The 27,762-nt window shown below is 36.0% G+C and overlaps 1 protein-coding gene across 1 annotated transcript; it reads right to left on the bottom strand.

The window, feature by feature from the left end:
• Positions 1-510: 510 nt before the first annotated feature.
• TRMT10A (tRNA methyltransferase 10A) lies at positions 511-26,425 on the bottom strand. Its single transcript, XM_082837564.1, has 8 exons — positions 26,334-26,425; positions 20,773-20,969; positions 17,203-17,365; positions 7,564-7,635; positions 6,420-6,494; positions 4,424-4,573; positions 3,205-3,310; positions 511-2,013 (listed from the first exon to the last, which is right to left on the bottom strand). Exons 2-8 carry the CDS (start codon positions 20,955-20,957, stop codon positions 1,748-1,750), a joined length of 1,017 nt encoding a protein of 338 aa, XP_082693690.1. The 5' UTR covers positions 20,958-20,969; positions 26,334-26,425; the 3' UTR covers positions 511-1,747.
• Positions 26,426-27,762: the final 1,337 nt, after the last annotated feature.

Below are 27,762 nucleotides of genomic sequence, written 5' to 3'. Positions count from 1 at the left end.
TTTTGTTTTTTTAAAGAGTAACAAATTCTGTTGTTTTAAACCACTGGTTTGCAACAGTTTGTTACGGCAGCCCTAGGAAACAATTACAGGGCTTTTATAATCGGTGAAAATTAAACTTTGTAGTGCTTGTAATGATCTTTCTCCACCTTTCAATATTAAACTGTGCCTTATTCCATATGGAGTAATTTAAGGAAAAGGCATAATGTTCCATGCCACCAACTAGATTTACTCAGAAAAACCTGGAACTTTGAAAGATACAACTTAAGACATTAAGCTTTGTTCTTCTACCATTGCGGGGGCTTTTCTTTGTTTACATATGTTGCTCACAGACCTTAGACGGATAACTATAAAGATCACTAAGAATAAAGCAATGTAAGAGACAGTGAACATCAATGTTAAATTCAATGAACTTTCTACCAAATATATATATATATATATATATATATAATTTGAGATGCCAATGAGTAAAAAGAATAGAAACTTAATTATGCAAACTCAGAAAAGGCTTCTGAAATGTTACTTTAGCTGTGACAGAGAATAATCACTTTAAACGTAATTGCTCTACATTTACTGGTAGGAACTAAAATATCTTTTTCAAGCCCCATCTTCCCTTGCCAATGCCTTCATACAAATGTTGAGTTATGGATTTTTGCACTTTATGAAATTTAAATTCCTTAGTGATATTCAGCACAATCATTCACACAAATAAAACAGATATATGGCAACTCAATCCTATTATCATTGATTAATAACAGAATCATACATGATATGGACAAATAGATGTATATACAATTACATGCATATTTTCATATATGCTTATATTATTTATAGAAACATACATTTACATTAGCTTGAATATTATTATATGATAGTAGACAGATGCACATATAAAGTTAACTTTATTTGCTTAAGAACCAATATATTTTATTGTAAAGAAGTACATATGGAAGGAAAAGAATAGCTGCTAAGAGCTACGTTTTTGTTTTTCTTTTTAAGAACTGTTTCTTTTTAAATTTGGGTAATGACAAAATTGATCCTTCAACAGCCTTTTAAAATAATATAGCCTGAAAAATTAAATTTTGTAATTGAAATAATTTACCATCATTATTGAAATTAAGAAAATATATTAAAGAGAGTCTTAACTCTTCAGTGATTGCTTTAGAACCACAAAGGCATTACAAAGGAAGAACAGAGATGGGCTCCGTAGTCCAAAAGAAATCAATTCTTGAGTTTCTCAATCCAACACTTATTCCTAGAATCACTATATTCCTTTGAAGTAACTAAATTGAATATAAAAGCTGCAAATAGGTAACCACCCATACAGAACATTTTGGTGGACTTAAAGGAGTTTCAGGATAGCTGCCTCCATAAATAAGTAAGCAATAAATCAGAAAGACATTGATATAAACATATAATAATAAAACTGAAAGGTCAGAAGGCACATTCTGAAGAATGCAATCTTGTAAATAAAAGAGAATGAAGGTTTACTAATAAGGTAAAATTCTCAAGAAATGCTTATTTGAGGCTTAGAAAATTATTTTTTAAATTACACATTTAAATCTTATGCAAAAACAAAAAAATGCTTTTTTAGTGCTTTTATCACTTAGTTCTAAAAAAAGAAAGTTTAAAAAATTCACAACAGAAATAAGAGAAAATGAAAGTTTCTTCCATTTCAAATATTCTATGAAATATTGCATGAAATTCTATATTTTCTCCTAATTTTCCTTAAACTTAAAAAAAAATGACATTAGTGTAGTATAGAGTTCACTGTAGATTCAGTGCTATTTTCTTTATCCTGCTTTTCTTCCTTATGTGGTGAATCTAGTTCATTTCTATTTTCCTCCTCACTGGAATCACTGTTCAATCCACCTTCAACTCTGGTGAACTTCTTGTCATGTGAAGAACTTTCACAGGCTTTGTCTGTGGGAACAGCTCCTTTTCTTTGGGGTAAGATAGTGAAAAATGCTTCTTGCCAGTCTCTTGTTTCTAGGTATTCCAGAATAATCTCAAACACTGCAACAAAGACAAACTCCATGTGTTTCTTAACCTAGTTCATCACAATGGTGCATGCTTTAAAACACACTGCTTTTGTGTTAAGAGTGCTAGTATGTCCTAGTAACTACTTTGTTCTTATTACTTCTTTCTCCTGTATTAGCTGTCAGAGCCAATATGCCTAAGGCTCTCAACGCTGCTACCTCTTTTGTAGCTTTTTCTCATTTCAGTTCTTAAGCACTCAGAGGTTTACCATTATCTGTTGTCAATTATAATAGACAGAGGACCTTTTTTGTTTCCTTCCTATTCTTTTTTCCTTCCACTTCTCTATCCTTTATGTGCTAACATAAAACTAGAAAAAAAAAGGGTTAGTGTTAACCTAAATTTCTTCTATCTTTCCTATATAGTGCCACTCACTCTAGGGAGTGTCTTGCCTGCTTTTTTTTTTTTTAAATACTATCTTCGATGTCCTTTCACTTTAATACACTGCTGGGGGAAATTTGGATTACTTTATGATAGAAAAGTACTTTCCACTAATTTAGCAAAAGTCTTAGAAGAAGTTCATTCCTTGAATCAATAAGTTTGTTTCTATAACTCCCTAGAGCCTGCTATAGAGAAAATTTAAAAGCCCAATTATGTGTACTAACAAAAATCTCTACTGAAAAATTTTTAAAAAGCAAAACTCCAGGCAAAGACTTAAGTCTGAGGATGTCTCTTACAATGATATTTACAATAGTAAAAAGAAAAAAAATAACAACAGGAGAATGGTTACATTATTGTGTATTTAGATGATGGAAAATTACATAGCCACTAACAGTGATTCAATAAATATAATAATAAATAGGGGGGAAACACCCTGGATTTATAACATTTTATGCAATAGAGTAAGAATCCAATTATGTAATAAATAATATTATATATGCATAGGAAAAGAACTGGAAGAAAACACACCAAAAACTTTCTACAAAGTATCTCTGCATAGTAAAATTACACCTATTTATTTTTCTTTATACTTTTGTACATTTTCAAAATTTTGTAAAGTATGCATATATTATTCAAAAAAATCATAAATGATGACATTTTATAATTTTGTACCCCAAATTGTGTGTTTTCCAAAGGTGTATATTTTCTAGTTGTCCAAAATGTAAATGTAATGTTATTTTTCACAGTGTTCACTCAGGTACATTTTCAGTTTATCCCCTTATAGCTTACCATGATTAATTGCCAAAACTTTTCTACTATTCATCTTCACGAAATTTCCAAGAGGGAGCTGTGCATGATCAATTCCATGTTCTGATGCTTGTTTATACGTGAGTCCCTAAAACAAAGACACTGTGACTTGGGCTAGAACATTACATTATTTAAAGTCTATGAAAGAATAAATAATTTTTAGGAAAGACCTTAGTTCAGAGAATATAATCTGAAAAAGTGTGTGTGTACGTTTAACCACTAATTTGGAAACATTCTCTTGACAATAAGTATAGTTAGAATGTTGCTGGCATTTGTCTTAACCAATTTACAAATGAGGAAACCAAAGACATTATGCTCTCCGTCCCATCACAAAGTTCCTCAGTGGCAGAACCAAAGGAAAAACCTGGCTCATGCCTCCTGACTCAAATAGCGTCTCATCACTCCACACTGCCTTTCTCTCTTAAAGTACACAAACTGAATTCCTAGAGAAGCATCATCATTCTTCCCATGACTTTAAAAGATAAAACTATGTTTCAATTACATAACACTAAGAGGCACAAATGGCAAACACAAATTAAATAAAAACCTGAATTGAAAAAAATGTTCAACTGCCTATAAATTTTATTCTTCCCTTTCTGTCAATTAAAAGAATGCTGAATATAAATTTTCTCTCTTCTCAAAATTAAAATCCTTAAAGCCTGGGTCTAATCAGGACTGAAAGAGCAAAAAGACAGTGAAAGAGGAAGAAGAGCTAAACTTCTCAACCAATAGTTTGCATGCTTTATTTTTTTAATTTTTTTTAATTTATTTATTTTTTTTTTTTGCGGTACGCAGGCCTCTCACTGTTGTGGCCTCTCCTGTTGCAGAGCACAGGCTCCGGACGCGCAGGCTCAGCGGCCATGGCTCATGGGCCCAGCCGCTCCGCGGCATGTGGGATCTTCCCTGACCAGGGCACGAACCCGCGTCCCCTGCATTGGCAGGCGGACTCTCAACCACTGTGCCACCAGGGAAGCCCTATTTTTAAAATTTTTATAGCACTGACCTCACTGGGTTGCAGTGAGGATAAAGCAAACTAATATATGCAAAATGCTTTGCTTAGCTAGAAAGGTGACTGAAATATTGTAGGCACTCAAACATCAACTATCAGTATTTACTAACAAGAAAACTGATATTACTATCAAGAAAACTGATATATCAATTTTAAGTATGAGCAAAAGCAAAAATAAAAACTTAATAGTACCTTGTGATGGTTGTGATCTACTAATCCTCCAATCACATAGGCCTTTGATTCATCTAATTCCTTTAGTACATTAGGTGAATCTGATGTAAGATAAACCAGGTCTTCTTTCTGTATGAATTCACTATAGTGCTCTGGTTTGATGTGGATATCCTTTAAAACACAAGGGGAAAGATGTTATTAATAGGATTTTGTGAAAATTGGCTAAAAATGATTATTTTCTTTTCCCTAGACAAACCCATCCAAAAAATATATGAAAGGAAGTTTGAAAGAATATTATAACAATGTATTATTTATTTAGAATCTACTACTCCAACACCTTTTCACCTCACATCTCAATTATTTAAGTAGCCTCCTGACGTTATTTCCCTGTCTCTAGCCTCAGATCTCTCCAGTTTACTTCCACACACGGATGGTGCACTCATTTTCTGAAAACACTATCACGTTTTATCTTTATCTGTAGAATAAAATTCAAACTCCTTAACTTAGTAATTCTTTCCTGAATATAGCAGTAACCTATCTTTCTCTGTTCCAACAAAACAAATGCATTTTTGTCATGTATTTGCTCACTTTGTTCTCCAGCCAAAGAACGCCTTCTCCAATTACTTCCTTCTCCATCTACATGAATCATCTAAAGGAAAGGGCTTACAGATTTAATAAATTCCATGCATCTGCTTCCACAAAGATACACATTTGAAATCTTCTTCACCAAAACTGTCAGGTCAGAGGTACAAGACTGAACAACAGTTGGCAGTCAGAATTTTGCAAATTGCACCAGAAGAATAAAGGAAGATGCATCCATCGCCAGGCTCAGACGGCATTTCTCAATAATTTTTGTGGAAATCAAAAATGAAGCGGAGACCTCTCACCTAAGATGTATACCTTATTGATTAATAAACAGCCATTTTTCTGGAAAATGGTATATTATAAACTTGATCCCTATGCTGAATAAGGGCCCCAAGAGGAATGTGCATAATTAGAGACCAGCCAACTCACATCTCTCTGGAAAACTGGTGGTATGAAATAATAAATTTAACAAGCCACAAAATAGCTGAACGTATGCCTATTCTAACTTATTACATTATTTCTTAGAAAAATAGGCATGAACATAAAACTTGGTAAATATATTGTACTTTAAAACTTAAAAAACCTTTGAAAATGTTTTATACTATGGACTATTAATAAATTAAATGCAGTCATTATGGGATTAGTGAGTGAGACAGGGAAAGTCTATCACAGTGAGAACTGGCTTGGAGAAAGGAAAAAAGTGTAGGAATAACCCACTACTTCTCTGAGTAGAATAGGGTTAAGGTTCCTTAGGGACTGGTACTAAAGCCAATCTATTAGTAATCTTTGCAAATGACTGAGAGTAGTTTAGTCCAATAGAAAAAAATGTGAGCCACATATATAATTTGAAATCTTCTAATAGCCACATGAAAAAAAGTGAAAAGAAATAGATGAAATTAATTTTAATAAATTAATTTGTTTTTTTAATTTTAAGGAGATATTTTACATTCTCTCTCTTTTTTTTTGTACTAATGTCTATTTGACATTTATAGCACATCTCAACTCAGACCAGTCACATTTCAAGAGTTCAGCAGCCACATGTGGAAGTGGACACCATATGGTATAGCACAGATTTAGAAGAAAGAGAATGCAAGTACATTTCCAAATTTTAGAGTGACTTCACTCTTATAAATAATGTATAGCCAGTTTGCTAGGTAGAGACTGCATACCGACCTTTAAATTTTTTCCTTTTTAAAAAAATATGTTTTAAAGTTGGCAGTAAAATAGCAAGTGAGATTTCATGAAAGCAAGTACAGACTATATCTCAAGGCTCTTAGCTTCTTCCACTGGTAAACTTAGGTACAGTGATATGCAGGGTTTGTAGCTGCTGACTCTTATATTTATTAGCATTGTGTAGAACTTAGGTAAAACATGTAGACCTTTAAGCATAAAAATACCTTGAATTATGTGAGAGTTAATCTATTTTAGTTACCTTCCAGTTGACCCATCCTTTGTCATTTTCATCCATGTTCTTTTTCAACTGGCCTCCATGGCTTGTCAAGTAAAACTGATAGAGAGATTAGCAGGTATAGAAAGAGAGAGCAAATGACTATTAAAGTCAATATTTTATTCCCTCATACACTCATCTGATTATCAATGAAAGACAAAATATTTTCATTCTGGAAAAAAATGAATTTATGGCATGCTTTAAACGTGCAAGAATAAATTTGTGGTATAAGCAACGTGTATTTTTGTGTATCTCCTAACCCACTAACTTCTGTATTCCATCTACATTTTCATCCTGTTTTCTAAGCAGTTATAATCTGCCTCTTGTTTAATGATCACTTTACTATAAACTTCCTGCTTCCATGTGAAGTTTCCCTTCCCCTTCTTTTGCCACTACAGTTATTTTTTTACCAGTCCAAAATCTTCATAATTTTGCTTTGACTCTAAACCCTGAAACCTATTTCAAATCTAATCAAGGGTGAGAAGAATATAGAATGTAAAAATATAATATTACTATCACTTGATAAGAAGAAAATATCTAACCAAAAGTATATTAAGATTTTCTGGTTTTTAACATCAGTGAGCCAGAATTAATTTTTAGGTCACCTAGAATTCAAACAAATTCAGTAAGAAAAATGACCCTACTCTTAAGAGCAGCCAACTAGTCTCACAAATCACTTCCTCATTCTAGCTAATAAAGTACCTTTCAAAATTATTAGTGACTCAATATCCTTTAAGTAGAAAAAATCTAGCCAACAGACACAATGGCACATATCAGCCAGGGGCAGTTACCCCATTCCCCAGAAAGGAAGGAATTGAGAGCTGAGAAACTGGTATGGAAATATGCATAAGTCCTTTAATGAAGATGTTCAGCTACACAGCAGTGAATAGGTCAGTGTGTATATGACTAATGATGAATGGGCACAATGTGTTTGAGAATGACATGAAAAAATGTTTAAAATATTTTATTTTTGTAGAAAAATAAAACATTTTTACAAATAGCGTTTTGTTCTCTAAGAAAGATTACTTGTAAGACTCTTTCTTATAAAAGCAACGAGGATTACCTATGCCTTTTCCGAAGGAAGATATAAAAGGAAATTGGAAGTTTGTTTTAAATTCCCCAAACATACCTGCACAGGATGCAGTGCTCGTCGATTTTCTGCATAACATCGTTGAATCTGCTTATGAAGTTTCTTAATGTCCTATAAAAGAGTGAAATTTTTAAAGCAATATTTTCAAAATTATCTATGGCCATTCCACAATCCGAGTGGAACAGAATAAGCAGAAGGGATGACTAGATTGAAATACAAGTCCTTTCTGATAATTTCCATTCAGTTTTCTTACATACTAATAAAATAATTACCATAAGTCAATACTCTGTAAGTGACCCATTATTTCACATTTTGTAGCCACTTAAAATGCAAGTTCAGGAAAACTTTCACTCTTCTTAAGAGACAACAAAAGAAAAAAAGAACTCTCTTATAGTCATGCTATTACAATTTTTATAACTACCAAAGGTTATAAACATATTCCTTTTAATAGCATTGTTTAAACAACCAGGTTTCTCAAACTATTAAATAAGAAATAATTCTATTAAGCCAATCATATTTCTTATTTTCTTCCTTTTGATTAGGATAAATAACAAACTCCCCACAGCTCTTTATGATTAATATGCAATTACTGAGTTTCATAATCTCTTAGAGTATCTGTCTTTCCCTCTGTCTATACATATACATATAAATAAAAGCAACTTATTAGCTACTTTAATTTAGGGTAACAGATTTTGAAAAACTTAATTTTAAGATGCATTTTAAAGCTGGTTTGGTGGTGCTGATTTCCCTTCACTTTTGCATAAAGCTTTCGATTTCTCCATCTAATACGAATGAGAGCTTTGCTGGGTGGAGTACACATTCCTGCACACTAACAACAGAAGGTCAGAAAGAGAAATCAAGGAAACAATCCCATTTATCATCACATCAAAAAGAATAAAAATACTTAGGAATAAACCTACCTAAGGAGGCAAAAGACCTGTACTCAGAAAACTGTAAGATACTGATGAAAGAAATCAAACATATGGAGAGAGATCTAAGATATTCCATGTTCTTGGATTGGAAGAGTTAATATTGTCAAAATTACTATAGTACCTAAAGCAATCTACAGATTCAATGCAATCCCTATCAAATTACCAATGGCATTTTTCACAGAATTAGAACAAAAAATTTTTAAATTTGTATGGAAACACAAAAGACTGAGTAGCCAAAGCAATCTTGAGAAAGAAAAACGCAGCTGGAGGAATCAGGCTCCCTGACTTCAGACTATACTACAAAGCTACAGTCACGAAAACAGTATGGTACTAGCACAAAAACAGAAATATAGATCAATGGAAAAGGATAGAAAGTCCAGAGATAAACCCATGCACCTATGGTCACCTAAAGGAGGCAAGAATATACAATGGAGAAAAGACAGTCTCTTTAATAAGTGGTGCTGGGAAAACTGGACAGCTATATGTAAAAGAATGAAATTAGAACACGCCCTAACACCATACACAAAAATAAACTCAAAATGGATTAAAGACCTAAATGTAAGGCTGGAGACTATAAAACTCTTAGAGGAGAACATAGGCAGAACACTCTTTGACATAAATCGCAGCAAGATCTTTTTCAATGCACCTCCTAATGAAAATAAAACCAAAAATCAAACAAATTATTGTTTTTCTTTTCAGTTTTTTTTTTTTTGGCCATGCACATGGGATCTTAGTTCACCAATCAGGGATAAAACCCACGCCCCCCTGCATTGGAACTGTGGAGTCTTAACCACTGGACCACCAGGGAAGTCCGAGTGGGACCTTTTTAAGTTTAATTAAGCTTAAAGTTTAATTAAAACTTAACCTTTTAAGTTTAATTAAACTTCAAAGCTTTTGCACAGCAAAGGAAACCATAAACAATGAAAAGACAACCCTCAGAACAGGAGAAAATATTTGCAAATGAAGAAACTGACAAGGGATTAATCTCTAATATATACAAACAGCTCATGCAGCTCAATATCAGAAAAACAAACAACCCAATCAAAAAATTGGGAAGAAGACATTTCTCCAAAGACATACAGATGACTAAAAAGCACATGAAGAGATGCTCAACATCACTAATTATTAGAGGAATTCAAATCAAAAGTATACTGAGGTATCACCTTACACCAGTCAGAATGGCCATCATTAAAAAATCTACAAACAATACATCCTGGAGAGGATGTGGAGAAAAGGGAATCCTCCTGCACTGTTGGTGGGAATGTAAACTGGTATAGCCACTATGGAGAACAGTATGTATGTTCCTTAAAAAAATAAAAATAGAGCTCCCATATGATCCAGGAATCCCATTCCTGGGCATATATCTGGAGAAAACCATAATTCAAAAAGATACATGCACTCCAATGTTCATTGCAGCACTATTTACAATAGCCAGGTCATGGAAGCAACCTAAATGTCCACTGACAGAGGAATGAATAAAGAAAATGTGGTACATATATACAATAAAATAATACTGAGCCATAAAAAAGAATAAAATAATGCCATTTGCAGCAACATGGATGCACCTAGAGTTTGTCATACTGAGTGAAGTAAGTCAGACAGAGAAAGATAAATATCATATGATATCGCTTATATGTGGAATCTAAAAAAAGGGTACATGTGAACTTATCTACAAAACATAAATAGAGTTACAGATGTAGAAAACAAACTTATGGTTACCAGAGGGTAAGGTGGGGGAGGGGTAAATTGGAAGACTGAGACTGACATATACACACTACTATACATAAAATAGATAACTAATAAGGATGAACTGTATAGCACAGAGAACTCTAGTCAATACTGTGTAATGGCTTATATGGGAAAAGAATCTGAAAAAGAGTGGATGTATGTATATGTATAACTGATTTACTTTGCTGTACACCCAAAACTAACACAACATTATAAATCAACTATACTCCAACAAAAAATTATAAAGAAAGATGCATTTTAGAGGGCTCCAATCGAGATCGCAAAATAGAAGGACACAGAGCTCACCTCCTCCCACAAATACATCAAAATTACGTCTACATGTGGAACAATTCTCACAGAATACCTGCTGAACACCGGCAGATCTCAGACACCCAAAACTGCAGGAAAGATCTCCATGTAACTGGGTAGGATGAAAGAAAAAAAAGGAATCGGGACAAGACTTGAGCCCCTGGGTGGGAACAGTGAAAGAGGAAAGGTTCCTGCACCCGGGGAAGCCCCTTCACTGGCAGGGAGATCAGCTGGGACAGAAAGGGAGCTTCAGAGGCTCAGAGGAGAGCACAGCAGCTGGTTTGCAGCAGGCAGAACAGACGGAGACCTGCACAAATGGTCCCTGCCATCGCCCTGCACTCCCCAGTCTGAGATCTGCTTTTGCTTTTGTGTATGGTGGCTGGGTGCTAAAGCTCGGGCTTCAGAGGACAGACCCAGGGAGAGGACTGGGGTTGGCTGCACGGAGACAGCCTGAAGGGGCTGGACTGTGGCTCGGGCCTGCCACAGAAGTGAAGCACCATTGTTAAGGGGTGCACAAAGGGAAGGGCAGGGTCCGCCATAGCAGCCTCACTCTTGGCACACTCACAGCAGGTGTGCTGCTGCCACTGAAACCCCACTGTTAAGGGGCAGTGCCTGCTAAAGCTCCTTCTTTCTCAGTGAGCTCTCATCAGGCTCAGTGCTGCCTCCACGAGCTCTGGGAGCACGCAGTGCCAGCAAGTTGTCCACACACAGAGGCGGGGCTGAAATCAGAGCTGATCCCCAGGGGCCGTGTGACTTACGAAGCAGGGCTGATATCTGAGCCCTCTCCCTGTGGCTGTGCGATCTGTGGGTTTAGGCCACTGCTGCCAGCTTTGTAAACTCAGTTCCTGCGGAACATCCAAGTGGGCTACGGGTGCTCCCATGGCTGGGGCGGGTCTGGCCTTAGCAGCTGTGGGCTTTGTGGGTGTGTGCATATGGAGTTGGGCCAGGGTCTGGGCTCCATCCATAGCTCCCACGGCAGGTTCAGGTATGCAACTACTGCGGTCCTGGTACCTGAATTCAGTGGATCTGCGCCAGCGGATCTGCGCTGGTGGCTTTGTGAACCCAGCACCCGAGGAAAAACAGGGCCAATTGCCTGCATTCCCATGGTTGAGGTGAGGCTGAGGGCAGTGCCCACAACAGTGTACTTTGTGAGCCTGCACAACGGGTGACAGATGACATGACAGAGCACACTTCTCAGCGGACAGCTCTGGCAGAGGAATACTCAGTGGCTCCTCTCCCAGTGGGAGTGCTCCAATACTGCTTACCTCACACTACAGCTCAGAAATGGATCTAGGGGCTTCTACTCCAACTGGGGAACAGACCTTGCCTCCAATAGGGCTGTGACAACCACAGAGCAAAGAGGAGGCCCTGCTCAATATTCAGTGCAGGCTCTGGCCACCACAACCCCAGTCACACCCCCTATCGAGGAGACAACAGCAGGTATCCATACAAAAAACAGCGCTCTCACCAAAAATATTAAACCCATGCAGGCTACACAGGGACATTCCCACATAAAAATATCTCCAACTATTTAGGAAACAATTGTTTCTCCTAAACTCATAGAGTAAGAGAACCATAAGTAAAATGAAGAAAACAGAGGAACCACTCCCAATGAAAAGATCAAGAAATTGCCAATCAAAGACAATGAAACAGACTCCTTCAGTCTAACAGACATCAAGTTCAAAAAGGAGATAATGAAAATACTGAAGGAAGTAAGAAATGCAGATTACCAGGAAAAGGAACTAGGAAATATAAACAAGAGACAAGAAAAATTAGAAAACTCATTTGCTGAGACAAAAGCTGAGCTAAAGTCAACGAACAGCAAATTGAATAATGCAGAAGAACAAATAAGCGATGTGGAAGACAGACTAATGGAAATCACACAATCAGAACAGCAAACAGAAAGCCAAGTGAAAAAAATTAAAGCAATATAAGATGTATGGGGTAGAATAAAGCAGGCCAATCTACACATAATAGGGATCCCAGAAGGAGAAGAAAGAGAAAAGGGAATCGAAAATATATTTGAAGGAATTATGGCTGAAAACTCCCCAAACCTAAAGAAGTAAACAGTTATACAGATACAGGAAGCACAGAGTGTCCCAAACAAATGAACCCGAACAGACTTACACCAAGACATATTATAATTAAAAAATAGCAAAAGTAAAAGATAAAGAAAGTATTCTAAAGGCAGCAAGAGGAAAAAAAAGAGTTAATTACAAGGGAACCCCCCCATTAGGCTATCTGCTGATTTCTCTACAAATATGTTCCAGGCCAGAAGGGAATGGCAAGATACATTCAAAGTCCTGAAAGGGAAAAATCTGCAACCTAGGATACTCTACCCAGCAAGTTTATCATTTAGAATAGAAAGAGAGAGAAAGAATTTCTCAGACAAGCAAAAACTTGAAGAAAAAAGCAATACTAAACATATCCTTAAAGAAATATTAAAAGGTCTTGTCTAAATAGAGAAGTAAGAATCTATACGAAAGAGAAAATCACAATTGGAAAGTAAATCACTTAAATAAGCCAGTATACAGATTAAAAAAAAAAAGAAAGAAAAAAAATTTCTGTGAAAGCAAGATAACCACAATGAACAGCAAAAGGATGAACATGAATATGTAAGAGGACATCAAAATCATAAAATGTGGGGGAGGAGAGTAACAAAATGTTGGGTTTTTTTTTTTAATGTGTTTTAGCCTATATGACTACCAGTTTAAAGGCAGTAGATATAGGAAGGGGTTAACATACTTGAACAACAGGGTAACCACAAATCAAAAACAGATTCACAAGAAAACAAAAAGAACACAAGCATAATACAAAAAAAAAATCACATCACAAAAGGAAATACAAAAAGGAAAAATAAACAAAGAAGAAATACAAAATCAAGTGGGAAACAAGGTTTAAAATGGCAATAAATACATACCTATCAATAATTACCTCAAATGTCAATGTGCTCCTATCAAAAGACCTAAAGTGGCAGATTGGATAAAAAAGCAAGCGCCTACAATATGCTGCGTACAAGAGACCCACTTTAGGGCAAAAGACACACAAAGACTGAATGTGAGGGGATGGAGAAAGATATTTCATACAAACGGAAATGACAAGAAAGTGGGGGTTGCAATACTCATATCAGACAAAACAGACTTTAAAACAAAGGCCATAAAGAAAGATAAAGAAGGACACTATACAATGATGAGAGGATCAATATAAGAAGATAATATTACACTCCTCAACATATATGCACCCAACATAGGAGCACCCAAATACATAAAATAAATACTAATGGACATTAAGGGAGAAACTGATGGGAAAACAGTAATAGTAGGAGACTTTAACACCCTACTCACAGCAATGGACAGATCTTCTAGACAGAAAATCAGTAAGGCAACAGATATCATAAATGATAAAATAGAACAGTTAGACTTAAATAACAACCAAACATACAAGGAAGAACTTATATCAATCCTTCTCAAACTCTTTCAAAAGCCTGAAGAGGAGGGAACATTCCCAAAGACACTCTATGAAGCCATTTTCACCCTGATACCAAAACCAGACAAACCATAACAAGAAAATTACAGGCCAGTATCTCTGATGAAAATAGATGCAACAATTCTCAACAAAATATTAGCAAACTGAATCCAAGAACACATAAAAAAGATCATACACCATAACCAAGTGGGATTCATCCCAGGGTCACAAGGATGGTTCAACATATGCAAATCAATCAATATGATACACCACACCAACAAAAGAAAAGACAAAAACCACATGATATCTCAATAGATGCAGAAAAAGCATTTGATAAAATTCAACATCCATTCATGATAAAAACTCTTATGAAAGTGAGTATAGAGGGAACATATTTCAACATAATGAAAGCTATTTATGACAAACCCACAACCAATATAATACTCACTGGTGAAAAGCTGAAAGCCTTCCTGCTATAAACTGGACGAAGACAAGGATGCCCACTCTCATCACTTCTATTCAACATAGTATTGGAAATCCTAGCCACAGCAATCAGACAAAAAAAAATAAAAGGTATCCAAATTGGAAAGGAAGAGGTAAAATTGTCATTATATTCAGATGACATGATACTATATATAGAAAACCCTAAAGACTCCACACAAAAACTACTAGAACTGATAAATGAATTCAGCAAGGTAGCAGGATACAAGATTAACATACAGAAATCAGTTGCATCTCTTTACATTAACCATAAATTTCAGAAAGGGAATGTAAAAACAGAATCCCTTTTAAAATTGCAACCAAAAAAAAAATACTTAGGAATAAACCTGACCAAGGAAGTAAAAAACTTATATGCTGAGAACTATAAAACATCAATAAAGGAAACTGAAGATGATTCAAAGAAATGGAAAGATATCCCATGCTCTTGGCTTGGAAGAATTAATATTGTTAAAATGGCTATACTACCCAAAGCAATCTACAGACTTAATGTGATCCCTATCAAATCACCCATGATATTTTTCACAGAACTAGAACAAATAATCCTAAAATTTATATGGAGCCATAAAAGATCCAGAATTTGCAAAGCAATCCTGAGGAAAAGAACAAAACTGGAAGCATAACCCTCCCAGACTTCAGACAATACTACAAAACTACAGTAATCAAAACAGTTTGGTACTGGCACAAAAACAGACATATGGGTCACTGGAACAGAATAGAGAGCCCAGAAATAAACCCATGCACCTATGGTCAATTAATCTTCAACAAAGGAGGCAAAAATATACAATGGGAAAACAAAGTCTTTTCACCAAGTGGTGCTGGGAAAGTTGTACAGCTGCATGTAAATCAGTGAAGTTAGAACACACCCTCACACCATACACAAAAATAAACTCAAAATGTCTTAGAGACTTAAATACAAAACATGACATCATAAAACTCTTAGAAGAGAGTATAGGCAAAACATTCTGTGACATAAATCCTACCTATGTTTTCTTAGGTCAGTCTCCCAAGGCAATAGAAATAAAAGTGAAAATAAACAATTGAGACCTAAACAAACTTATAACCTTTTGCACAGCAAAGGATGCCATGAAGAAAATGAAAATACAATGTATGGACTGGGAGAAAATATTTGCAAATGATGCGACCAACCAGGGCTTAATTTCCAAAATAAACAAAAAGCTCATACACCTTAATATAAAAAAAAAACCCAATCAAAAAATGGGCAGAAGACCTAAACAGACATTTCTCCAAAGACATACAGATGGCTAAAAAGCACATGAAAAGATGCTCAATATCACTAATTATTAGAGAAATGCAAATCAAAACTATAGTGAGATATCACCTCACATCAGTCAGAATAGCCATCATCAAAAAATCTACAAATAATAAATGCTGGAGAGGGTGTGGAGAAAAGGGAACCCTCCTATACTGTTGGTGGGAATGTAAATTGGTACAGCCACTATGGAGAACAGTATGGAGGTTCCTCAAAAAACTAAAAATAGAGTTGCCATATGATCCAGCAGTCCCATTCCTGGGCATATATCCAGAGAAAACTATAATTCGAAACAAAACATGCACCCTATGTTCATAGCAGCACTATTTACAACAGCCAAGACATGGAAGCAACCTAAATGTCCATCAACAGGTGAACAGATAAAGAAGATGTGATATATTTATACAATGGAATACTACTTAGCCATAAAAAAGAATGAAATAATGCCATTTGCAGCAACATGGATGGACTTAGAGATTATCATACTAAGTGAAGTGAGTCAGAGAGTGAAAGACAAATACTGTATGTTGTCACTTACATGTAGAATCTAAAAATATGACATAAATGAACTTATCCACAAAACAGAAACAGACTCACAGACACAGAGAACAGACTTTTGGTTGCCAAAGGGGAGGAGGGGTGGGGGACAGATGGATTGGGGGTCTGGGATTAGCAGATGCAAACTATTATACATAGAATGGATAAACAACAAGGTCCTACTGTATAGCACAGGGAACAATATTCAATATCCTGTAATAAACCATAATGGAAAAGAATATGAAAAAGAATATGTATAAATGTATAACTGAGTCACTTTACTGCCCAGCAGAAACTAAGACAGCACTGTAAATCAACTATACTTCAATAAAATAAATTTTAAACACACACACACAAAAGAACAAAATAGCCAAGAGGTGGAAGCAACACAAATGTTGATGGACACCAGATGAATGAATAAACAAAACGTGGTCTATACATACACTAGAATATTATTCTGCCTTAAAACATAAGGGAATTCTGACACACACTACAATGTGGGTGAACCTTCAAGACATAATGCTCAGTGAAATAAACCAGTCACAAAAGGACAAATACTATAGGATTCCACTTACATAAGGTACACAGAGTAGTCAAATTCATAGAGACAGAAAGTAGAATGGTGGTGCCAAGGGCTGAGGGAGGGGGAATGGAAATGGTTGTTCATTCAGTGGGGATAGAGTTTTAGTTTTTCAAGATGAAAAGACTTCTGGAGACTGGCTGCACAACAACATGAATGTAATTAGCACTACTGAACTGTCCACTTAAAAATGGTTAAGATGGTAAATTTTACATTACATGTATTTTACCACAATTAAAAAGAAAAAAAGATGCATTTTAGTACATAAAGTTATATCAAAGTCATATTACATATTAAAGCAAAAATTATTCAGCCTAGTTCAGTTACAGGATTTTTCTGACAATGATTCACGATACCTTTAATACCATCAAGCTATCAAAACTGCAGTCAATGATAAGGCGGAGTGGGCTGTAAACAACGTCTCTTCGAATACGTTTTCTGTCACTTCCTTCTGAGTTTGATTCCAGTTGACACTGTCGCTCTAATTGCTTTCTCTTGCGTTTTTCCTTCCGCTTTTGTCTAAAATTAGTAATTGAAAATAACTTTTCATTATTTGTATATTCATACATTTACAATACTTTTCTAAATAGACAAAGAAACAATTACTTTTAAAAATTAGCAGACTAAACCATAACAAAATTGCCACTTCCATGGATCAAAAATTGTCAGAGGGCTTCCCTGGTGGCGCAGTGGTTGAGAGTCCGCCTGCCAATGCAGGGGACATGGGTTCATGCCCCGGTCCGGGAGGATCCCACATGCCGCAGAGCGGCTGGGCCCATGAGCCATGGCCGCTGGGCCTGCACGTCCGGAGCCTGTGCTCCGCAACGGGAGAGGCCGCAACAGTGAGAGGCCCGCGTACCGCAAAAAAAAAAAAAAAAAGTCAGATATCAGCAATTATATATAATCTATCTAAAAGCTCTACATAATAAATGAGTTTGCAAAAACAGTATAGTACTTTTTACACAAATTCAAACTATACTAATAATTTTATTTACCATTGGTAGCATGTTAAACATACTTACAAAACTTTTAAAATACTGAGTTTGAGAGTTACGATAAATTTTACTTTTACCATTCTTCTACATGATTTTTGAGTTACATTTATAACCATATAAAAAGAAGTAAAATTTTTATCCAATATAGTTTTGGAAGTCGAAGCCACAGCAGGCAGAAAGAAAAAGAAATAAATAAAGGAATCCAAATTGGAAAAGAACAAGTAAAACTGTCACTCTTTGTAGATGACATAATTCTGTATACATAGAAAATCCTAAAGTGCTACCAGAAAACTACTAGAGCTCAACAATGAATTCAGTAAAGTTGCAGGATACAAAATTAATACACAGAAATCTGTTGCATTTCTATACACTAAGAATGAAATATCAGAAAGAGAAATTAAGGAAACAATCCCATTTACCATCTCATCAAAAAGAATAAAATACCTAAGAATAAACCTACCTAAGGAGGCAAAAGACCTGTACTCTGAAAACTCTAAGACACTGATGAAAGAAACTGAAGATGACACAAACAGATGCAAAGATACCTCATTCTTGGATTGGAAGAATCAATATTGTTAAAATGACCATACTACCCAAGCAATCTACAGATTCAGTGCAATCCTTATCAAATTATCAATGGCATTTTTCACAGAACTAGAAAAAAATTGTTTTAATTTGTATGGAAACACAAAAGACCCTGAATAGCCAAAATAATCTTGAGAAAAAAGAATGAAGCTGGAGGAATCATCCTCACTGACTGCAGACTATACTACAAAACTACAGTCGTGAAAACAGTACGGTACTGGCACAAAAATAAAAATATAGATTAATGGAACAGGATAGAAAGTCCAGAGATAAACCCATGCACCTATGGTCACCTAATCTATGACAAAGATGGCAAGAATATACAATGGAGAAAAGATGGTCTCTTCAATAAGTGGTGCTGGGAAAACTGGACAGCTACATGGAAAAGAATGAAATTAGAACATTCTCTAACACCATATACAAAAATAAATTCAAAATGGATTAAACACCTAAATGTAAGACCAGATACTATAAAACTCCCAGAGGAAAATACAGGCAAAACACTCTTTGATATAAATAGAAGGAATATTTTTGGATCCATCTCCTCAAGTAATGGAAATAAAAACAAAAATAAACAAATGGGACCTAACTTTTGCACAGCAAAGGAAACCATCAACAAAATAAAAAGATAACTTATGGAGTGGGAGAAAATATTTTCAAATGATGTGACTGACAAGGGATTAATTTCCAAAATAAACAAAAAGCTCATACAACTTAATATCAAAAAAACCAAACAACCCAATCAAAAAATGGACAGGGGCTTCCCTGGTGGCGCAGTGGTTGAAAGTCCGCCTGCCGATGCAGGGGACACGGGTTTGTGCCCCGGTCTGGGAAGATTCCACATGCCGCAGAGTGGCTGGGCCCGTGAGCCATGGCCGCTGAGCCTGCGCATCTGCAGCCTGTGGTCCGCAACGGCCAAGAGGCACAGGAAAAGAAGCTCAGTGCCACTAATTATTAGAGAAATGCAAATCAAAACTACAATGAGGTATCACCCTACACCAGTTAGAATGGCCATCATTAAGAAGTCTACAAAAAACAAAAGCTGGAGAGGGTGTGGAGAAAAGGAAACTCTCTTACACTGTTGGTGGGAATGTAAATTGGTGTAGCTACTATGGAAAACAGTATGGGGCTCCTTAAAAAACTAAAAATAGTGTTACCATATGGTCCAGCAATCCCATTCCTGGGCACATATCTGGAGGAAGCTCTAATTCGAAAAGATACATGCACCTCAATGTTCATAGCAGCACTATTTACAATAGCCAAGACACAGAAGCAACCTAAATGTTCATCGAAAGATGAATTGATAAAGAAGATGTGGTATATATATACAATGGAAAATTACTCAGCTATAAACAAGAATGAAATATTCCCATTTGCAGCAACATGGATGGACCTAGAGATTATGATATTAAGTGAAGTGAGTCAGAGAAAGGCAAATATCTTATGATATCAGTTATATGTGGAATCTAAAAAAATGATATAAATGAACTTATTTACAAAACAGAAGTAGACTCAGAGACATAGAAAACAAACTTATGGTTATGAGAGTGGATAGCAGGGGAGTGGGGAGATAAATTAGGAGTTTGGGATTAACATATACATACTACTTATGTATAAAATAAACAAGGACCTACTGTATAGCGTAGGGAACTATATTCTGTGTCTTGTAATAACCTATAATGGAAAAGAATCTGAAAAACAATATATATACATGTACATACTTATACATATATATATAACTGAATCACTTCGCTGTATACCTGAAGCTAACACAACGTTGTAAATTAACTATACCTCAATAAAAATAAAATGGTTTTTTAAAAACTATTCCTATTTAAAAGTAAAATTGTTTGTGAAATAAAAGTCATATTTTTTTCTCTCATCTGCATCAACAATATTTTCTTCTAGTAAATTCTGTCTTTATACAGTGACAGCGTCAGCCTAACTGCTCTCACCAAAACCTGCAATAGTTCTTCTAGCAAAATCAATGTTAGGCCCAAATTTGATCTTTCTGAGGTGGTTATTTTTGTTCCATATCTAGGACATGGATGCTAACTATATCCCTTTTGTAAATCAGTTATTTTAGAAATTGTGCTCCTACTCACAATAGGTTCTGGGTGAGAAAAGTGTACAGTGTAAATTCATCAACACTGCTAAAAAAATAAAACACATTCAGTTTTAGTAGCCAATTGACAATGTTAGCTAACAATATGTAGACCCGAATTTTAATTAACACAATTATTTTTAATATGTCAAAGGGCTATTGCAAGGTCCAACATTCCAATAGGGGTATATTGGAATATACCCCTGTGAATAGGGGTAGAATACATGCATTCTGATACATACTTGCGGAGTTCTCTTTGTTCTTCCCATTGTTTCTGTTTCATTAGCTTCTTCATTTGCCGTTTAGATATCGGTTCAAACCCTTCACCTAATCTTGGTTTCTGATTCTCCTCTTGGTCTTCATTTAAGTCTTGCTTTCTTTCAACATTAGAAGTCTCACTAAATGCTGGCAATATTTCAGATGACATTATTTGATGCCTCTGAAAAATTGAAAAGCAACTTTGAAATGAACAGATGACTTACAAACACAAAAAAAGTAAGAAAAAAACTGAAGGATGTGATTAAAATTAAACCATATTAGTAATGAATAAAAATGCAAATTTGGGCAATTAATTGTCATTTACTGGCAAAGATCATTTGATGAAATGGGATATTTTCATACAGTACTGGTGGCCATGGCACAATTTTTCCAGAAAATTACTCAGACCTATAATGTTTGAAGAGCTTTAAAATGGTGGTGATACTCTTTCACATAGTAATTTATTTCCTTAGAATAAATTCCTGTAAATTAATTAGAAATACACACAAAATTAATGCAAAAGGATATATGTACTGTTGTTATTTTTAACAATAAAAAATTAGAAACTACTTGAATGTCAGCAAATGGGGACTAAAAATAAATTAAAGGTCATCGATAACACTGGCTTGGAATACTAAGCAGCCAAGAAAAATCCTGTTTCCCAAAATTATTTAATGATAAAGGGAAATGGTTATGTTAAATAAGAAAATCAAAGCAAAAAACAATAATGTCCAATTTTGTTTTAAAAAATACATACACACATGTTTTAATTCTGACCCACCCATGGCTTTCTGCATTTTTAAAATTTTATATAATGAAAATATAGTTTTATAAAAAATATATACTATTTTTTAAAAGAGATGGAAGACACCTTTTTGTACTTGTCTTTAATGCTGTCCATACAAGAAAAATATTACTTTCACTATCTGGGCGTACCCTCAACAATTGGGTTTTGACAACAGACATGCTATATATTTCTATCTTTTGGCCAGTGCAGAGAACAACTTTGGTTGCCCCCACCCCAATATATTTCATTGTAAATATGTAATTGTCAATTTTCCACTTAAGTCACAGCTGAAAAACAAAATACATAAGTTGACTCTGTAATCAGCTGTGGAATACTTAGGGCCAACTCAAACATCTTTATTTGGATTTAAACACCCACATCTTCATATCCATTGCCTAAAACTGAACTTGCTTTCAGATTACAGAAAGGGCTAGAAATATGAGATATCTTTTCTCTTTAATTGATTCTTAACATCAAAGCTTAAGAATGTATGTTATTTATCCCTACCAAAGACTAAGCATGAAGCTTGCAAATGTTCTATTGGCCTTATAGAAAAATACGTGATTCTTCCCTCTTACAGAGATAGCTAACAAGTCTGTGCAGAGAAGCTAACATCTAAAAGAAAAAAGAACAATCCCCACAATTCAGATAATGGAAGGAAAAAACCTTTGCAGAACATAATTTCAGCAGTAGTTTTATTATATGGTTCTTGCTTTCTTTAAAAGTGCAATGATATAACAGGACATATGGGGATAACCAAAGCAAACTTAGAAAGTTTACTGAATTTTGACTGAAAGACAAGAAATTTTAAGATGTGTGCTTTAGGGGCTGGAGCAAAAGCCCTGGCATTTTACTAGGTCACAAAATTACTAAGAGTGGAAAAAAATCATTTAGTAATACAAGTAAGAATTCACAAGTTTTCCTTACGCCACCAACCAAACAATTCTCCTTAGGGAGAACATCTCCTAGAAATAACAACTCAACTTTGACTCTACACTGGAAACTCCACTGGGTAAGGGATAAGTCTGATTTTGCCCAACATTATATTGCCAATACTAATACAGTGCTTGGCACTTCGTAGATGCTTATTATACACTGGTAGAATAAACAAATGAGTGAATATGATATTACAAAGGACTTTTTAAAGTAATGAAAATAGAGCAAACATTAATTCTTATTATGCTTAATAAAAAATATTATCTAATTTACTCTTCATAAAAACCCTATGAAGTAGATAGTATATACCTACTTTGCAAAGGAAGAGGTACAAAGGTTAAAGAACTTGCCCAAAGTTAGAAAGCTATTAAATAATTCCTAAGAAACAAGGCACCTAGAGCAAATGTCACACAAAGCAGGTCCTCAAAATACTTGAATGAATAGACAAATGAAGTGATGGAGCTAAGATTCCAACCCACATCAAACTCTACCATCTCCCAGAAATCCAAAGTCTTATTTAGAAAATGAGGGTTTCCAAAGAATGTTAAAGAGTTGTGTTGCTTTAACCCTGCTGTTGGAGGGCTCTGAAAAGACCTGTGTCACTGAAACATAAGGAGAAAAAAATAGCTCCAGTTCTATTCTTATGCCTCTGCATCAAAAAAATTGGGACAGACTTCCTAGAGATCATTGCCAAAAGTTCATGTTTTGATGCACTCTGCCTCCCAATCTTGAAACATATGACAACAGTAGATAAAATATAAAAAGGGGAAACAAAAAAGGTACAGCCTCTCAAAATCCAGGTTAAGAACTGGGTCTTCTGTGTAAAGGCAGCTAGAAGTTTTCCTAGCTTTAAAGTAAAGAGAAGACGAATACAAGAGAGAGAAAGATGGGAGACAGTTTAAGACGAACCCTTAAACTAGTGTTAGGGGTGGGGCTCCTCTTTCCATGAAAAAAGCCTGAAAACAGATAAAATTATAGACTATAGCTTATACAAAACTGACTACTTGGGGGAAACCTGAAGGAAACAGACACAGCCTCTTGGCTACAACCTGGGTCCAGCATGAGGTGACATATGAACTTATATTATTACATGATTAGAATTCTGAACCACATATATAAGCTCTGCTGTGGGCTGAAGCACTGAAAAGGGTCATGGGTGGGAGAAACCACAAAATCAGTAGTTTGGAAAGGAAAGTTATAATTCCATTCAAGATGAGTCTGCAAAGCAAAATTACAAAAAGAAATGATGAAAAAAAACTCCAGCTAAATCAACAAGCAGGAGATAAATTCACTCTATAAAAATTGAATAGAGCAATGTGAAAATGACTTTAAAATAAGTTTGGCTGAAATCTTTCAGAGCTCATGAAGAGTAATAACCATAAAAACAAAACAGGAAATTGGGACACAAAAGCAGGCATAAAAATAGGAAAACAAGAATGTGTAAAAAAGAACCAATTTGGAAACCAGGAAATGAAGATATAAAAATTTCAACGTATGAGACAAACTCCAGATTACCTGGAGTCCAAGAGGTAACTGATGAATTAGAAGACATCCTCAGAATCTAACTCAGAATCCAGACAGAAAAATAGAATGAAAAAATAGTATGTCCGAGCATTTAGATACAAATAACAGGAAGAGAGAACTACAGGCCAAAAAGGTAAATGAGGGTAAATGTATAACCTTGAGTGCATTCACTAATTTTTTTTTTTTAATCTGGAAAATAAGGTTAGCATTCAATTTAAGGAACAGGAGACAGAAGAAACACAGTAAGCCTGAAAAGATCAGAAGAAAAAATTTAACTATATATTGTGACCCCTAGGATCAATTTTATTTCCTTTCCATAGATAGTACGTTAATAAAAATGGGCAATAAATGTATTCAAACCAATATAGGGTGGAGAAAACATAAGCTAAACCTGCCCATTAAGCTAAATGTGCAAACTTAAAAGGCACAATTAAAATTCAGAGGAAACAAATTGCTTTCTTCATGAAACAGTGATTAATATTCTAAGAGAGAATATTTCTATTATCAGTGGCATTTTTTGCTAGTTCTCTACTCTGTTCCAAACTGCAAGTGTTGATTTGCTTTATCATGTGAAAATTTTAGAAAAGTATAGCAATGTTTTACAGCTTATGCACACCAGGGGGAGCTTTCGCCTTTCCTATCTAAGAAGTCTAAGTTAAATCTAATTTGCTTATCATTGCATACTAATGTTTTTAAACAGCCTATCAAATACAAAAGGTCATGAGCTAGTCAACATCATTATCACTACTATTTTTAAAGTTATTCCCAATTAAGAAAATGCACTGTAGTGAGAGAATTTTTTTAAGCTTTGAATAAGCTAGATACATTGCACATTGCACAACAAAAATGATGCTAGCTTGAGATCCTATAAATTATTGCTTGCAGCATACTTTACATACAAAGATACGTACCAACTCCTACTGCCTACAACATACAATAAGCATTTCACTATGTACTCGCTTGTTTGGATTAACCTGTTAAGCAAAGTATAAACTCCATGGAGTTTTGCATTCCTCCCTCACATGCAGTGATACTCACAGCTCATTTTCATTCATTCACCACGTTCAACAAATTTTGTAGCAATTATAGAAATAACTGCGTGAAATTTAGTTTACCGGGGCATTGAATTTTTCAAAAATGTTTCATTTAGTTGCAGATCCAGGTTATCTGATGGTCTTATAAAATTAACAACTGGATAAGGATGACTAAGGCAATTTGGTATGGGATAAATACATTAAAAAATAGTATCTCAATCGTCCTTGTATTCCCACTTCTTAGCACAACTGCCGGCAAGGAGGACATACATCATAATGAGTGACCGGCCAAAAGTTAAAAAAAAAAAAAAAATTCATGGTTTTATTGATTGGGCTAAAGTCTTCATAATTTATGACACAGCCTCCCTTACAGAAAGATCCAAATGAATGTCGGAATAACTGCAAAATGGAATTAAATGACCTGACGGTGATAAAGAATACCCTTTTTAAAACGCGCGGGCCAAATGTGCATAGCTCGGTTCAGCTATGAGGCCCTTAGGCAGAGAGGGCTGGGCTGGGCCGGGCTGGGGAGACGGGGCAAGATTTAAAACAAAGAAAAATAAAGTGAGAAAGTCTTCTGTCGCTATCCTCTTTATATCTCTAGAAAAAGTCCCGAATTTTAACACAAAATATTTCAGTGAAATCCAGTAACACCACGGACTTCTTAAAATCGTCCTCAGCTCACCACCGTGGGGCTGACAGCACCTGCAGCAACCTCGCCCTGGCCTCTCCCCACATTTCAGAGCGCTCAGCGACGTCTTTGGAAAACTGAGGTAAGGCAGGTTTAAAGAGGTGAAGCGACATGCTCACGCTCTCTAGCCACCAAGTGGCAGAACCACAACTCGTTTTCCGGCCCTTCAAACTCCCGATTTCCCTCTCCCTTCATTCTTTGGAAGCGCACACCCTTCACATGCTAAGGGACCGTATCGCTACCCGCAAGCAAACGTCGACAGCGACAGCCCCGACGCTTGTGGACAGAGCCGCGCCCCACTCTTCCCTACAGGCCGCCCGAGGGCGGACGCATTCCGGAGGCGGGATTAAACTGTAGCCGACGAATCAAAAATCTGTTTGGCAAGGCGAGGGGGCGCGCTCTCTGACGTCACTTCCTTCGGAAGCTGGGTCTCGGTTGCTGCTTCCCGTGTCCCACTCCCCTCTCCCTCGGAAGCCCTACAGCTAGTGGAAGGCAGCAGTGGTGCGCGCTCCTTTTGCGCTCGGATAATATCAAAGGGTAGGCGAGCGATAGCCTCCATGCCAAGAGACTTACCGAACGGAGGAGTTGTCGCGGAACCTGAGAGCCCGCACAGAAAGCTTTTTGTAGTGGTCTTTACCACTGCAGAAGGTCCTCTTTCGGAAACTTCAACTCCCAGAGGCAGACACGGTAGCTACGCGTAGGAGGCTACGGAGGTTACGTCTTACGTCAGCTAACTGCGCCAACTCCGTAGCCGCAGTCGGAGAAAGGGGCGGGACTTTATGTGGGGCGGGGTCTGGAGTTAGGGTTTCTGGAGTGGGAGGTAGTTGCGTGATGTCTGTTTTTCCACTTAAAGGCAAGGTTATACCCGCGGCATATATTCACTCATATTTCTGTGGGGATGGCGGGGGATGTTAAGACATTCCTACTCTTAAAAATTACAAGTGCGAAATACTGTTGAAGGGCTCTTAATTCTTCCATGTTGGAGATGAAAGCATCTCTTGCCTAAACTATTTGTAACTAATCCAGAAGAAGGTTGTTAGTAGCACATGATTTTACACAACTCAAATGGAAAATCAAATTTTAAAAGTGAGTCAAACTCCCAATAAGATGCGTGTAAACCTGGAATGGTTAAGCTTTTTCTTGCTTACAACCGCAAGTCTCACTCTCCATTCATTTCTTGAGCGGTTTTACATATGCTATTTTGCAAAACGTCAGGTGACATTTCATTGTTTATAATACCTGACCTTATGTAATCTTTTTGCTATATATAGATCAAGTCAACTGAGGGAGGGCTGAAACATAATCCAGTAGATTGTCATTTTCTATTTAGTTTTTAATTTGGTCCTCCTTTGTTTTGTTTTGTTTATTTATTTTTTTGGCTGCGCCTTGCTGCATGTGGGAGCCTAGTTCCTCAACCAGGCATCGAACCCTCGGACCCTGCAGTGGAAGGGCAGAGTCTTAGCCAGTGGACCACCGGGGAAGTCCCTGGTCCTACTTCTAAAAGGTGATTATTGCAGAATTTGAATAGAAGAATGTTGTTTGACTCAATGAATAGAAGACTGCCATCTCAGTATGGAAAGAACTCTGAAGTAAATTATTCTTGATATTTGAAAACATTTAAACATGTTTAAAGGTTTCAGTGAATAGAAAATTAAATTCTGAATTTGAGTTTTCTTAAAGAATTGAAATTTCTCTAAATTTAGTTACAAAACGGAAGTCACTCTTGCTTTAAACCATCAAATTTTACTTGAAAAACTATGTCAGCTGTAACATGGTTGTAAGCCATGTCTGCTTCTTCATTATCTCCAGTCCAAAAGATCTTTTAACTAAGCATTGGCAGAGAAGTCTGGATCCATTTCTGATCTGTTAGTAGGGCATCTTTTTTCAGCTGCCTCCATATCAGGCCAACGAGTAGCTGAGGGAGGATTAGTAATTGGATATGTAGCCCTTCACATGTAGGTCATTAAACTCAGGCTGGCCATAGTGATGTGCCAGAACTTTC

The sequence above is a fragment of the Leucopleurus acutus genome (assembly GCF_964270905.1).
Source record: "Leucopleurus acutus genome assembly, chromosome: 4".
Taxonomy (NCBI): domain Eukaryota; kingdom Metazoa; phylum Chordata; class Mammalia; order Artiodactyla; family Delphinidae; genus Leucopleurus; species Leucopleurus acutus.
This window is presented reverse-complemented; position numbering and strand designations above follow the sequence as displayed.